Source organism: Tenrec ecaudatus, chromosome X (assembly GCF_050624435.1).
Source record: "Tenrec ecaudatus isolate mTenEca1 chromosome X, mTenEca1.hap1, whole genome shotgun sequence".
Taxonomy (NCBI): domain Eukaryota; kingdom Metazoa; phylum Chordata; class Mammalia; order Afrosoricida; family Tenrecidae; genus Tenrec; species Tenrec ecaudatus.
In genome coordinates, this window is record NC_134548.1 from 81,437,065 (window position 1) to 81,454,067 (window position 17,003).

At 38.9% G+C, this 17,003-nt stretch overlaps 1 protein-coding gene across 2 annotated transcripts in view; it reads right to left on the reverse strand.

The window, feature by feature from the left end:
* PHKA1 (phosphorylase kinase regulatory subunit alpha 1) overlaps positions 1–17,003 on the reverse strand; it is a 274,019-nt gene that overhangs the window by 52,886 nt on the left and 204,130 nt on the right. For both annotated transcript variants that reach the window (XM_075538855.1, XM_075538854.1), the window contains 4 exons: positions 5,342–5,498; positions 4,817–4,896; positions 862–940; positions 591–720 (listed from right to left, as the gene is read on the reverse strand). In XM_075538855.1, coding sequence (XP_075394970.1) covers positions 591–720; positions 862–940; positions 4,817–4,896; positions 5,342–5,498 — 446 coding nt within the window. The remainder of the gene's footprint in view (positions 1–590; positions 721–861; positions 941–4,816; positions 4,897–5,341; positions 5,499–17,003) is intronic.

Below are 17,003 nucleotides of genomic sequence, written 5' to 3' on the forward strand. Positions count from 1 at the left end.
CTGGCTTATTTCCAGAAGTAGCTTACAAGGCCTTTCTTCCTAGACTGCCTTAGGCTAGGAGGTCCACTGAAACCTGTTCAGCATCACACCAATGGGTCCTCATGTTTTCAAAACCAAAAAGCCAAATCAAACCTACTGCCACTGAGTTGATTTCAACTTATAGTGAACCTACATAGGGATTTGGGCATTGTAAATCTTTATGGGAGCATTTGGAATACTTTGATGAGCTGATATAGTGAGTCAATATTTGTATCCAGAACCTCCACTGTTCAAATCCAAACTAGTCTGCCTTAGTCATATACAATGCATTCCCCAGATCACTCCAAGAGTTAAGAGGAAATGTGAATAGTCAACAGGAGTTATGTAAGTAGAATCTGAAGTGCGGATATAGAATTTTGAAGTTGCAAACACAATAGCAAAATTTGCCATTCTTTCACCTGTTTAAGTAGCCTAACGTGGGAATGTGATTTCAATATACAGCTTCTGAATGACTGATAAAAATGTCTTAGCTTTCTTTTCTGTCTGATCTAAAATTATATACGCCTACTTTAAGAGTAGATCCTGCCTAAAATAGTTACTGAATTGGATACCTGAGCATCGGAGGGAGTTAGCTAGTTCTGTGGCCATAACTTGTATGATTAGACCAATTCGAAGGCGAAACATTTCAGCAAAGAGGCCAGGCTGAGTTCTCATATACATGGCAAGATATACCATAATTTCCTGCATATAGAATGGAGATAGAGAAAAAATATGATCCAGAGGTACTAATACATATTTTGTGATCTTAGGAAATTTTTAGATCAAATGAAGACAAAGAGTAAAAAAATCAATTACCACATGAGATTTTGCACCTATGCTTACCTGTGTAAGGATTGAAATGCTCATGTCCCCTTCACTGGCTTCATCTATTAGCTCCGTAAGTGCTTCATAGGGCAAAGGTCTAAGGAAGAAGACAATAAAATAAAGAACGACAAAATTCTATCACTATCTAAACCTAAAGGTATTGAAAAAATTCAAAGTTCTCCCCAAATCTGTCACTGATTCACTATCTCATAAATACCAGTAGCATTCTGGTTCTTCTCATATTCAAAGTTCAGCACCTTGGTAACATTTCCTGCTCAAAGTGATTCTGGCTCATATCAACTAAAGAATTTTTCTTCTCTCTACCTAGATTATCTTCCTTCTTTAATGTTTTATTTTAAATGTACCCCATGATATATTTCCAGACTGTCTTTCATAACTGGTCCTTAATATTTGGCAGGTAACTATTATTGCTATAAAGTAACACAGTAATTTCAAACTGCGCCTTTTGGAAGCCATTTTATTACATTTATGTCACACAGAATATCATAGGTAGTCAATGACTTTTTCAAATTGTGATGAATCACACTTACAACCTTTTAATTTTTTTCCCTGGCACATCTTATCATTAACAATATGTACTACTTATCATTCTCAGATATTCAATCACAGATGTTCAATTTTATGATTTATTATTCAAAATACTGTCATATGAATTTAATTTCCTAAACTAAGCTTGTTGAAAAACATGGACCCAAACACTTTGCTAATACTGACAGTTAGGTTTGGGAAGCAGTGAAATGTTACCTCAAATAAAATAAGAAAAAAAGAAAAGGACTATGTAGATAACTCTTACTAATTTTCTGACTATAAATGCAATTCACATTACCAAGGATAATCCAGATGATCCAGAGTCATTACTAGAACTGACATTCAGCTCCACCATTGAAGTAATATTTTAATGATTCATACATTTTTCTATCTGCATCTCTATACAGTATTAAAATATATCTGTCATTTTATATGTAATGTTTTCAATCTCCAAAGACAAATACAGATGAGATTTATAAAGATCCCAAAGGCAGTAATAATCAAAAGTAGAAAAAATGAGGTATTTAATTTACATCAGAATCTACTTATGATAGTCATCACAATAGAACCGCTCTACTTGATTGATTTCATATTCTTTTATCACATTACACACATACAAACACATACATTGCCATATAAATATATGTACACGGGCCAATACCTCTATTTTTGAGGATTAATGTATTTACATATGTACACAACTATGTGTATACCTCTAGTCATTGCTTTGCTTCCTAGGTCCTTCCGCTGTTTCCGTTTACCTTCCTCCTGCCCCACTGTCACTTTCCCCTTATTTCTGCCTCTTGGTACCTCCTCTTAGCTAGTTTGCTATTACTCTGACACCTCTCCCCGCCTCAGATCCTTATCTTCTCCTTGTTATTGACTCCAACACCCCAGTTGTTCCCCTGTCGATGGCACAGCCTACTCACTTCCCCCTTCCCCCACCACCCTCACCTCCCAGGTGTCCCCAGGACTGTTAGTCCCACTGCTCTCTCTTCGGGCACGCCTCCCGTGCCTATCCTATATAGGTAGGTATTCTGACTATGACATTGCCCATACACAGAGGTAGGGGATGGACTTTGGGCCTATGCTCACACCCTCCCTCAATACAAGAACACTTTATTCTAACCAATTGGCAGTCTGGATGTTCACCCTCCCAACACAATCGCTGAAGACAAAATGGGCACATAAGCAAATGTGGTAAAGAAGGCAGATGGTGCCCGGCTATTAAAAGATATAGCGTCTGGGGTCTAAAGGCTTGAAGTTATACAAGCCGCCATTCAGCAGTGAAGCAAGTCCACATGGAAGAAGCACACCACCGGTGCGAGCATCAGGAGTCATAGGGACCAGGTAAAAGGCATCAGCAGACAAATAACAAACAAAAGCATATTCTTGAGAATGAGGGGGCCTGGGGCAGAGATCCCATGCCCATCCATAGACAGTGGAACAATCTCCCCACAGAAGGGCCACAAGTAAGGGATGAGTTAATAGGGTGCAGTAAAGCAATAATGAAACACACTATATTCCTCTGGTTCCTTGAGGCTTCCTCACCCCCCATTACCATGACCCCAGTGCTGCTTCCCAGTTCAGACTAGACTGGAACATGTACACAGGTATAAAAAGGGATAGTAGCTCACAACACACAGAATCCAGGAACAGAAGTGGGAATAGTAATACCAGAAGGGTAGGAGGCAGAGGGGGAGCGGAAGGGAGAAAAGGGGAACCGATCGCAATGATCAACACATAACCACACACCCCGCTACAGGGGGAAGAACAACAGAAAACACGGGGGAAGGGAAACCATGGTCAGTGTGAGAGATGAAAATAATAACAATGTACAATCTATCAGGGGGTTATGAGAGTGGCGGGGGGTTGGAAGGGATGGGGGTGGAAAGAGCTGATACCAAGGACTCAATAGAAAGTAAATGTCTAGAAAAGAATGAGGGCAGGATATGTACAAATATGCCTGATACAATTGATGAATGGATTGTGATAAGAGTTGTACAAGCCCCCAATAAAATGATTTTTTTAAAAACCCAAAGAACTCCACACACATATTTATGCACATATCCTCCCATGCTTTTGACTCTCTTGTTGAAACTGGAGACATGGACCATGTCACCTTTTCTTGAATGTTCCACAGTAAAAAGCTTATATGTTCAAGAACCAGTCTCCGAACTATTTTTCTGAAAATATAATGGACACTTGACAGTTCCATGGCAGATATCATGGCACATGGTTCTAGGATTACTTTTTTTTCATGTCTTTCAGAAGTTAGAGGCATTAGAAATCATGGATCTAAATTAGGAAGGAGACACATGCAGATGTCAGCAAAGGTATTCCTGCTCACTTCTTAGTTTATTCCTAATTATGATCCACATCTCGACTATGCTTTGTTTATGAAAATAAACTTTTCGCTACCCTGGTGACAGTGATATTACTGAAAGGTAAATGTTTACTGTTTTGTGACTTCAAGTCAGTTCTCATTCATAGCGATTCTATAGGACATGGTAGAACTGCCCCACCATTTCCTAGTCTGTAGTCTTTACAGTAGCAGGTCACCAGCTCTTTCCCTCCACAGAATGCCAGGTGGGTTTGAACTGACAACTTTTCAGTTAACAGCAAAATGTGTAAGTCTTACACTAACAGGATTCCTTGGTATGGGAAATAATCTTGTTTTAAATTATTTCCTAGTATAAAAAGAGATTTTTCAGACAGCTTATGAATAAAGATAGAGTACTTCTAAAATTATTTTTTAGAAATATAGCCTACTTTAGATTTAAATTTTGGCATGGATAGCACATGAATATTAAGCAAATTAAGATTTCATGTAGATGAGTTTATTAGCATTATGAGTAGCAGAAGGAAGACTTGCACATAATAAAACTTTCCATTCGAAACTCACTCATAATTATTCACCTATTCCAGTCACAGCCTATCCTAGGGCACTGTTTCCAATTGGAGGCTCTGGCAGAACTAAGGTAGTGGCCATCTTGAAGGTGTGCTAAATAACTATGCTCTACAAATATCCATCCATTTTTTTCTTTTTGACTTCACCCATTTTATTCTTGAGCAGTATGGATTTTCATCAGCACCTGGGCCCTTTTTCCCACCTTCTCTTTGCAAAGCATAGCTGACTTTTCCCCCTTGGTTTCAATGCTAATTGTTCTGCTTGTTTTAGTCTTTTGAATGGGAGATTTTGGAAATTCCGTAAGAACACAAAATTTTGAGTTCTACTTCTTCTGGATTTTCTCTTTCATTTACTCATGCCCTATTATTAACATCCTCACTGAGTATATCCAAAAGAAGTACAAACATGTAGGGCACTATTATCTATCTACAGACAGATTTGGACAAGAGAATTGTGGTCAGTTTATCGAGTTCTTCAAAAGAAGCTTGAATAAACCCACTGGAAAAAACATACTCAGAGATGGTCTTTTCTCGAGGCTCTGGGGGGAGTCCCACTGTCAAATGTTTCTGGTGAGAGAGAAGGTCGGTGCAGGCCTAAGAAGAGAAAGCATAACATCATTATCCTTCATTATCACATTTCCATGAAAATTTCTCCTGACTCTCATTCTCCACACTTTTGCCTTAAGTCAACTTAATGACACCAAACACTCTTTCTAGCGAAATATCATGAAGATTAGATAGAAAAATGAGGTATTTCTGTTCCTAGAGATAGAAACAATTAGCCTACTGTAAAGTCATTCTTAATCCATAGACCTCTTAGATATTATAGTGTTTATACTTCAACGATGTTTATGGTTCAGTAATGTATATTTGTCATTCACAAACAAAAAGTTAAATGAAAATCAGAAATTTTAGATGGGAAAGACAATATTTCAACATATTAGAATCTATAGTTGCCTTAAGAAAAACAATATTACAAAAAAGACTTCCACATTTAGATTTGGTTTAAACAGAATACTTAAAGAAGAATTTATAGTACCTCATCAAGGGCTTCCACCTTCTTCCTTAAGATGCCAGATATATATCGGATCAGGCCCCAGTGCCGAATTTCTCCAACTTTGCCATATAGTTCAGTAAGAAGCTCTCTAACTGTAGCACCCCCTTCATCATACAATCCAGTATCCCAATCAGGTCCTCTGGAATTTTACATACAGAATTACAATAATTCTAAGACTGCATCAACAATCTTTTATTTTGGAATTATAATGGATATACCTTGTTATTACTATTATTTGGTCTTCCCCGTTAGGAATAAATGTTATTTACTAAAAATCTTTGTAAAACTCTAATGATGCACTAAGCCAAATTCATAGACAAAAATAAGTTTCAGTTTCATTTTTGCTTTGAAAAATACATTTCTTTATTCTCTTCACAGGTATCAACATAACTAAAAGTAAAGATAAAGATGTAATTCAATCACTGAAAGTTTGAAAATTATGCTACACTTAGGGGAAATAAAAGGGATGTGAATTTATTTTTAAAGCATACATATACATTATTATTGCAAGAATTACTATAATAGAAGTCAACTATGAAGCAGAACATTTTAGATACAGTGCCAAAAGATTAGCCCCTCTAGTTAGAAGGCACACAAAATATTACTGAGGAAGAGCTGCGTGCTCAAAGTAGAGTCGGCCGTAATGACGTGAATGGAGTGAGCCATCAGGACCTCCGATTCTGATGCCACACTCTTATTCTTATAATCCAGCCTCTCTGATGATTTGCTCAATATGCAATCAATATGCATTGATAATTATTGGCCATTGGAATTCAAAAGTTAGAAACAAAGAAGGATCAGTAATTGAAAAATATGGCCTAAGTAATAGAAACAAAGCTGTGAATTAATTTTGCAAGACCAACTATAATTTTGCAAGACCAACACTTTCTTCATCACAAATACCTTTTTATCAATAAACAAATGGTGACTATACACATGGACCTTTCCAGATGGAGCATACAGAATTAAAATTTACTCCATCTATGAGAAGAGATGATGGAGAAGCTTAATATCAGCAGCTAAAATTAAGCCAGGGTAACAGACCATCCATTAATCATATATAAGTTCAGATGGAAGCTGAAGAAAATGAAAACATGTCCACAACAGCCAAAATACAACCTTGAGTCTATCCCATCTAAATATTGAGAACATCTCATGATTATATTTGATGCATTGAATGCTATTGACAGAAAATTCAATCAGTTATGGGATGACATCAAGAACATTGTGCATGAAAAAGTAAAAGGTCATTTAAAAACAGGAAGATCTCTTCAACAACTACCAGAAAATCCCACCCAAAGGGAGGTCCTGTGCTCCTCAGAAGGCAGATAAACTACTTAAAAGCTATGTACACTGACATTTCTTATAGATGGAGATCAGGAATGCCTATAGAATGTTACCGACTCCCTTTCACCACTCATCGGCGCCAGCCCAAACTGATCCTTCTCTGCCCCTGCTCCAGGCTGCCTAGCCAAACCTCTTACTTTTCCAGCCTCCAAAGGCCCTATATGAATAGCAAACTGTATGTCTCCCTTTTCCTTCTTTCTTCTATCCTCCGTGTGCGTTCCCTAGACATAGAACACGTGTACAGACCAACACCACCAAAGGATCAGGAATCCACATCCAAAGTGTAGTTTCATTTTTAATTTTTGTATTTTTGACTTTACTTTTTAACCTTCTCCTTTCTCCTCTTAGGTCCCCATTCTTGTGCAACTCCACTGTCCTGCTAGTACGCATGCCACCAAGAATGGACACAGACGTGCCCACCAACACTACCATGATCCAGGCACACCTACTCAAGCAGCTTTCTTGTTGCTGTTGCTGTTGTTTTTAAATCAGGTTCCCCTCACCCCCTTAGGATAGAGACTCACACACATTCTCTGTGACTGGGTCTCTGAGCATAGCAGCAAAGCATCCAAGCCCAAGTCATTATCTTGTGTTTTTGCTTTTTAAAATTCTCATCTCTGCTTCTTTATGCCTTTTCCTTCTTTTCCTTTCTATTTTTCCATTCCTTTCCCTTCGTTCTCTCTTTTCTTTCTTTACTGCCTTTACTTCTTTAATTCTACTTCTCCCAAACACAGCGCGCACACGCGCGCACGCACACACACACACACACACACACACACAAATCATCTTTTTGTGGTCTAATTATATGCTTACACTTTTCTCTTGCCCCACCCACTATCCCTTTCTGCCCTCTCTCTCCTTTTCTTCTTGAAACATCTTACATGATCACTATTAATTCTTACTACCCTTTAAAAATACATTTTCCATTACAGCAAACTACTTGGCCTATCCAGATGACTGTTATTATTATTATTATTATTATTATTATTATTATTATTATTATTATTATTTATCTCTCTTCTTCCTCCACATCTCACCAACCTTACCTTACCTTTTTCTTATTTCCCAACCATATGTTTTGTGGTTCTTATTAGACCTCTCATACATCACCTGATAGAGCCACCTACTCCGACAGGATCCATTAGCCACACACCACTAATAGTTACACCATAATACAGCAGCCAACAGTAACATACCAAAAAAATCAAGAAGCAATCTCAAACAACTGAAAGTAACCAAACCCAATGGAGTACTCAGTAATGGAATCACTGGATGATCAGAAAGAGAATTTAAAACAATGGTGTTTAGTCTGTGGCAGTTATATAATCTCATGTCAATTTGAGGGCATTAAGAGTGACCGAGTAGAGTCTAGTCTGTCAATCAGGTCACAGCTTGATGACTTCATCTGGAGGCATGGCCGAGATAAATGGCTCTTTGAAGGCAGACTTCACACTCTCTTTCTGCTTGAGATTTCTGTTGACAAGCCACATGTCACCACACTGATGGAAGCCAGAGCCTTGGAGATACATTCACTGCCATTGGACCCACAGGACTTTCCACCCAACGACCATTGCATGTGTTGTGTGAGTCTGAAGAGGAATTCATGGACTGATATCATACTTATGGGCTAATACAGAAGTAATGGACTTGATTGGACTGGGCAATTATTGCATAATTACTTCTTGAGATAAAGTTCTCTCTTACATATATATGAGTGTCTCTGGATTTGTTTCTCTAGTCAACCTGGACTACCACAAGGTCCCTTCAAATGATGCTCATGAGAACAATGTAAGGAATTGACAAATGAGAAACCCTACTCCAAAGGGAATGCTTGAAGATAAAAACTAAAATAACAGAATTTGACAACATGATATCCCTAAGTAATAGAGCAAAAGAAAAGGGAAACCAAATCAGTGGGCTCAGATCAAAGAAACAATCTTCAAAAAGAGAAAGAAATCTGAAAAAAAAAAACCTGTGATTGATGTGGGACACTATCAGGAGAAACAAGCTACATCTCCTTGGGATTCTGGAGCACGAAGCAGGGTGGGCAAGCACAACAGAGAAAATAGTACAATAAATCATGAAAGAAAATGTTCCCACCAACACAAGAAGAGAGAAAGTAACTATTAAAGATGCTGAGGAAACTCCAAACATAGATCCCCAAAGATAAAACAACCCAATATATCATAGTCAAATGCTCCAATTTCAAGAAAAATGAGAGAATCCTGACTGCACCTCAGGGAAAAAGAAGTTATTTACAAAGGAAAGCCAATAAGGATAAGCTTGCTCCTTCTCAGATGAAACTATGCAGGCAAGAAAACAATGCAGTGACATATATCAAATGTCAAAAGAATGAAACTGCCAACCCAGAATCCTACATCCACTAGAATTACCTCTCAAATACAAGAGTGAAAAAAGGAATTTACAAACTAGAAAATATTAAGGGCCTGGAGTTAAAAAATCAGAAGGGGAGAACCTGCTCAGCATATCGGAAACGGAAAGAACTCAAGCAAAAATTCAAGCCTCCAGTTGAACTCTTGAAGGATTCTATAGGAAAAATATTGGATGATGCAGGAAGCATCTAGAGAAATACAGTGTTACAATAACTGTAAGAGATTCCAATAAAAAGACTAATAAATTTAAAAATGAATAATAAAAGAGAGAAGATGGAAAGAATACACATAGTCACTGTACCTAAAAGAACTAGTCAACATTCTGCCATTTCAGGAAGAAGCTTATAAGCAAGAACCAATGGCACTGAAGGAAGAAGTTCGAGCTCGACTGAAAGCATTAGTAATAAACGATAGGAATTAATAGCATATCAATTGAAATGTTTCAACAAGCTGATGAAGCACTAGAAGCACTCACTCATTCTATGCCAGAAAATTTAGAAAACAACTACTTGGCCACTTGACTGGAAGGGATCCATATTTATGCCCATTCCAAATAACAGTGACCCAACAGAATGATCAACTATAGCACAATATAAATGATATTGCACACAAGTAACATTTTGCTGAAGATCATCCAACAAGCGGTGTAGCAGTCCATTGAGAGAAAACTGCCAGAAGTTCAGACCAGATTCAGAAGAGCATGTGGAACAAATGGATCATGGCTGAAAACAAAGAAGAACAGAAAGATGTTTACTTGTGTTTTATAGACTATGCAAAGGTATTCAACCTGGTGGACCATAATAAACTGTGGATAACCTTGAGAAGAATGGGAATTCCATAACACTTCATTGTGCTCATGATGAACTTGTACCTAGATTAAGAGGCTGTTGTGTGAACAGAACAGAACAAGGACATACTACATGGTTTAAGATCAGGAAAGGTGGCATTAACATTGTATTCTCTAACTATAATGGTTCAAGGAAGATGCTGAGAATCCCTGTCTCCTGGCAAGGTAGGCTCTGGCCACCCCTGCACCCTGGCAAGGAAGGCCCCAAGCATCTCCATGACCTGGCTATGAAGGCCCAGTCTGTCCCCCATCTAGAAAAGCCCCAGCTGCCCTGGGACTCAGAAATTTAGGCCTCAGCTGCCCCAGAATCCTGACAATTAACTCCTTGGTCATCATTTCACTGAGATAAAAAAGCCCTAGCCACTCTAGCTGTAGGAAGGAAGGACCAGATCATCAAAGCCACTGGCAAGGATGGCCCTGATGCAATGGATGACACAATGCGCTTGACACAATGGATGCATGGATGGATTGTGATAAGAGCGGTATGAACTCCCAATAAAATGATTTTTTTAAATAAGAAGTTAGTAAAAAATTTGAACTGGCTGTTCATCAATATGACATCCAAATGACTAACAAATACATCGGAAAATGTTCAATGATCTGGGAGATGCAAATCAAAACAAGGATCAGCTATCACCTTACACCAACAATGATCACCCAATTAAAAGTCAAAATTAAACAGAAAACAACAAATTCTGGAGAGGATGCAGAGAATGGAACTTCCATATACTGTTAATGGGTTTGTAAATATGTACAACCATTGTGGAAATCGGAATAGCACTACCTAAAAGCCCTGGTGATGTTGTAGGTACAAATTGGGTTGTGATTCTCAAGGTCTGCAGTTCAAAACCATGAGCAGTTCTATGGGAGAAAGACTACGCTGTTAACAGTTACAGCCTCAGAAATTCACAGGGACAGTTCTAGCCTGTCCTATAGTGTTGCTATGAGTTGGCATTGACTTTAGGGCAGTGAATTTTTTATTTTTTTAAAATTATGTGGAAATGGAATGCCATAAAATCCAGCAATACTTTTGTTGGTATATGCCATAAGGTAATAAGAAACGTAACATGGACAAGACGTGTGCTCTCTACCATGTTTATGGCAGCACTGTTCACAATAGCAAGAACTTAGAAAGAGTCCCAAAGCTCATCAGTAGAATGGATAAAGACATACACACAATGAAATACTATGTTTGGTTCCAAAACACTGATGAAACTACGAAGCACCTCTCAAGTTGGGTGGGCTTGGAGAACATCAGGCTGAGTGAAGTTTGTCAATCATGAAGGGTCAAATATTGTGCATGATCTTTACTATAAGGACAAATACCGAGACAAAAACAGGTATCTGTTCTCAGGTCACACAATCACTTAATGCAGCCACGGAAACAATGTAGGGTTATGTCTGTCTAATGTTGATGATCCATTTATCACGCCCTACTTGTACATCTTAAAACCACTTCTTCAGAGGAGGCCTCACCTCAACTGAAGTCTATTTTTTATTTAGGGGGAGCCGGGCAGGACCCAATAACTGCCACATGGCATTGCCCCATGGTTACCCCAAGTTAACAGCTACTCCTATACTGCTGACTGGTGAATTTCAATGGGAATTCATGAGCAGAGAAGGGGGCTATATGTCTGTCTCTGGGAAGATGATTTCACTTCTGATGATGGGTAAATCAAGGAGGGGCAGCCTGCCTTTAGGGAAAATGCTTAACATTACTTATATAGACTCATATTGGGAGAATCCACCCAGGATTCTATGTTATCAATAATATATTTTGACTTAATTTTTTCAGCACTTGGTGACTGAGGCTATCTGCTAGGGGCTCCCTGGATTTTATATTTTGTGTTTTCTTGGTGTACAGCATTCTTCTTACACCACATCAGCATTATTGTATTTGGAAACCCTACAAAGGGAACTAGACTTTACCTTAAACCACCTACTGCAGATTAAAGGAACTGAAATGCTCCTTTGGTTTTATAGCTGAAAGACTTTCGTGTGAGAGGCAGCAGAGAATTATTATCAAGGTCATGGATATGGAAATCAGTGGACTTTGGTTCAAAACTCTTGCTTTTGAGGTTGCCCAATAATTAGACACTTAAGACTACCGTATACTTGCTATTTAATACATTCTTTTCTTTTTGTGACACATCTTAATGCTTCAGACATAGTTTTGCCTTAGTGAATGAGGGTTATTGAAAAATTTCCCCTTCTATCTAACTCTCATTTTTTTTCGTGAACAGTTTTCAGTTGTTTAAGCTTTTAACCTGGGTAAATGAACATCCCAGGTAATTTAGTCTTTCCTATATGCGCATATTTTCCTTTTCTCAATAGTACTTTAAATTCTATACCATTAGCTGGGTTAATGTTACTATTATTAGAATTACCAAATGCCGTATAGAATTTACTTAAATGATTTCTCATCAAGTTGATAATGTGGCTTCTAAATAGGACCACAGATATATATAAATTTAGATATACAAATGGATTTCAAGCTTGCATTTAGTTGTAAGCCTTAATCTTAGAACTAAGTCCTTCCAAAGTGGCCCTACTCAATACTTGCCCTCCTGAAGTTATTACTGCAGTTATGGTGCTATTGTGTGAGATCATTATTTTAAGAAAAACAAAACAAAGACTTTCATATGAAAAGGAACGTACTTTGGAGGTTACCAAGGCAGCAAGGGCATAGGAGGGAAGATGAAGCCATGGGCTAGAGGGTTGACAGATATTAAGTTGGGTGAAGGGAATGATACTAATCCACAAGAAGGAGACGAAAAATCAAAGGATGAGGGGGTAAGTTATTGGGGGGAGGTTGCTAAGTAGTTTTAACTGTTGAATACAAAAATGATGATCTGAAATATAAATCTCCACCTGATTTTACAATAACAAACTATTTTACAAAATTCCTTCTCTTTTAGAAATAATATTAAAATATTTATGAATAAAATATATAAGACTATTTTCAAATAACCCAGGGGAAAGAAAGTATAGATGAAACAAATTTCAAACAAAAATTCACCTGCCACTCCTGTCAATCCTATAGGCCAGGAGAACTGTTCCTGTGGATTGCCAAGATTGTAAATCTTTACAGAAATAGGAAGCCTCATCCTCCTACAATGGAGTAACTGGTGGTTTTGAACTGGTGACTCTGTGGTTAGCAGCCCACTGCATAACCCACTATGTCACAATGAAATAAGATTTAAAAACTCAAATTCACTGCTATCACGTTGTGACTTGTAGAGACCCTATAGGACAGGGTATAACTGTCCATGTGGTTTTCCAAGACTGTGGCTCTTACTCTTTATGGGAGTAGAAAGCCCTTTCTTTTTCCCATGGCGTGGTTTCAAACGGACTTTGCAGTTATTAGCCCAAAGCTTAACCGCTTTGGGCATAGCCCAAAACATCGCCACCAGAGATCCGGTAAAACAAGACTAGTCATGCGTTAATAATTTTCTAGTGGTGAGTACCACTATTCTCATTACTCTTGTGTACATTTGGATATTTGTTATAAATGGTAGAAATTAAAAATCCCTCTGTGGAAAATGGACTTGAAAACGAATGGAAGTAGGAAGACTTGTTCTGAAGTTGTAGCAATAGTCCTGGTGAGAAACACTAGAATGCTACTGCCTTCGCTGTTTTATGACTCAGAGATTTCCACCTTGCTGCTGGGTATGAATGGAGGATAGGTTAGCTTTCACCTCCCCACCTCTCCTCCACTTTCCCAGGAATTTTTATGCCTTCTTCTTGTACTGGTGGCTCCTTGTGCTACCTGTCTCTGAAAGATCACTTCCTCTATATGGCTATCTCCTAGTTGACTCTAATATATAGCTTTCTGTGCAACACTGCTATCTGGTGATCGGATCTGGTGACCCCTTGCTCTATCTTGAATTTCCTTCATCTACCCGCAGCAAGCTGATAAACAGGCCTAGGTGCTCCTTCCTTTGGTGCTAGGAGTTAGTTTAAGCCGCAGTGTCTTAGCCTATGCACGAAAACTCACACTCTCAGCCTTACCCCAATCGCAAAATCCTAAATTTACTCTTTTTCTCTGCCATCTAAAGCCATTTTTGGACCAGTTTTGGTACCTACTCCACTCTCCCCAGAGAGCCTCCTTATATGAGTAATAAAATCTTTATGCCATAGTGGTATTTGTGTGGCACTACATCTCAAATTTGAACTAAATTTGTAGGAGTTCTATCATACATTTGAAGAATGAAAACAAGATGAATAAAGAATAGGTCGTGTGTGTGTGTGTATGTGGTGTGAGTATACAAGAAAAATAAATACAATTTGAATATGCTGAGTTTGAGGTACCTATATATAAAGTTCTATAGAGTGGCAATGATTCAGAATTGATTCAGCGACACTGAGTTATATATAAAGAACCCAGAAGGGTTTCTAATACAAAGTAACTACTCACACTTTTTATTTTGACTGATCACATTGACCGATGGATAATATTTCCACCACTCCCCACCCCACCCCACAGGGGAAGAATAACACAAATGTGGGTGAAGGGAGACAGCGGATGGTTTCAGATATGAAAACAATAATAATTTATAATTTATCAAGGGTTCATGTGGGTAGGAGGGGAGGGAAGGAGGGGAAAGAGAAGAGTTGATAGCAAGGGTTCAAATAGAAAGTAAATATAAATTGGCACTCTACGATGCTCACTCTCCCGACACAACTGCTAAAGCCAAAGTGGGAGAACAAGTAAATGTGGTGAAGAAAGCTGATGGTGCCCGGCTATCAAAAGAGATAGTGACTGGGGTCTTAAAGGCTTGAAGATAAACAAGCGGCCATCTAGCTCAGAAGCAACAAAGCCCACGTGGAAGAACACACCAACCTGTGTGATCGCGTGTTCCCGAAGGGATCAGTTATCAGGCATCAAAGAACAAAAAATCATATCATTGGCTGCACACCTCCATGATACGATCGCCGAAGACAAATGGGTGCATGGTCAAATGTGGCGAGGAAAGCTGATGGTGCCCGGCTATCGAAAGAGATAGTGTCTGGGGTCTTAAAGGCTTGAAGGTGAATAAGCGGCCATCTAGCTCAGAAGCAATAAAGCCCACATGGAAGAAGCACACCAGCCGGTGTGATCACGAGGTGCCAAAGGGACCAGGTATAAGGCATCATGCAAAAAAAAAAAAGAATATATATATATATATATATATATATATATCATAGTGAATGAAGGGGGAAGTGCAGTGTGGAGACCCGAGGCCCAAATGTCGACCACTGGAGATCCCCCCATAGAGTGGTTTAGGAGAGGAGATGGGTCAGTCAGGGTGCAATGTAGTACCGATGAAGAACACAGCTTTCCCCCAGATCCTGGATGCTTTCTCCCCCCAACTACCATGATCTGAATTCTACCTTGCAGGACTGGATAGGGCAGAGGTTGTACACTGGTGCATATGGGAGCTGGAGGCACAGGGAACCCGGGGTGGATGATACCTTCAGGACCAGGGGTGTGAGGGGCGAGGCTGGGAGAGTGGAGGGTGAGTGGGTTGGAAAGGGGGAACTGATTACAAGGATCCACATGTGACCTCCTCCCTGGGAGATGGACGGCAGAGAAGGAGGGGGAAGGAAGACTCCAGATAGGGCAAGATATGACAAAATAACAATCTATAAATTATCAAGGGCTCACGAGGGTGGGGGGAGCGGGGAGGGAGGGGAAAAAAAGAGGACCTGATGCCAAGGGCTTGGGTGGAGAGCAGATGCTTTGAAAATTATTAGGGCAGGGAATGTACGGATGTGCTTTATACAATTGATGTATGTATATGTGTGGACTGTGATAAGAGTTGTATGAGCCCCTAATAAAATTTTTTAAAAAAGAAAGTAAATATATTTTCCCTTGAAATGATGATAGCAACACATGTACATATATCCAACTGATTGTTATAAGAACTGTAAGAGCCCCCATAAAATGATCTTTAAGAGTTTGCTACTTTGTTTTTCCTATTAGAGACCATAGTCTTACGTCTTTTAAGTTAAGAAAATTATCTTTTCATTTGTAGACTTTAAACAAATAATAGAAGTTTCATAGGTGGCACAAATGGTAACTGCTCAGTTGCTATCCTAAAAGTTAGTATTTTGCATCTACCCTGTGGCTCCATGGAAGAAAGGCCTGTGGACATAATACTATGAAAATTACAGCTAAGGAAACCTTGTGAAGTAATCCTACTCTATAACACAAAAGGTCATTGTGAGTGGGGATTGACTGGACAGCAAAATGATTGTTTTATTTTTCTTTCCCCCTGAGTTAATTAGTTTATTGTGTCAACCTGGCCGATAAACACATGTGGGGTTAATTGAAGGGTAGAGGGATAAATGGCTCTGTGAGCCTTGCCTTTCGTGTTCTCAAGTCTCTTGCTTTGTGATGGTTGGACCCATGTACAGCTGCCTTTGCCGTTCCTTGCTTCAGCTTGCAAGACTGACTTCCTGCAAGACATCCCCAACAAAAAGCCACATGGACCTACCCCAATGCAGCCCTAGGTGCTGGAGCAGCCGTGTGGAGACCCCTGTCAGCGCTGAGATGTTTACACATTCACTGATTCAGCTTTCCTCCTGCCATCGGCATCATAGTGTGTGTTTGGTGAGGAGGAGGAGGAGGACTTTGTGGATTGGTGTCAGACATATGGGTTAATATTAGACTTGAGGGTTTGGACAGCACTGAGTTGGGATGTTTTCTTGATGCGCACTTAACCTTTATATAAAACTCTCTTATACAGGAGTTTCTGTGGATGTTTTTCTCTAAAGTACCCAGACTAACATCCCTTTTTATTAGCAAGCATAATACTTAATAATAGTTATTGTTATTGATTACTTGCTATGTTCCAGGCATGATCCTAGGGATTTTATAGATATTGTATTCTATTTAACCCTTATAACTCTATGATGTAGGTTTTCATAGGTTAAGACAATTGAGACTTTGAAGTTGCATAGTGGTTAGACTGTTAAAATGTATTCAAATCCAGATGTGTGGGATTCCAAACTTTGTACTATCTACCATGCAATACTTCCTTTCTATATGATTATAAAAATAGATTTATAATAT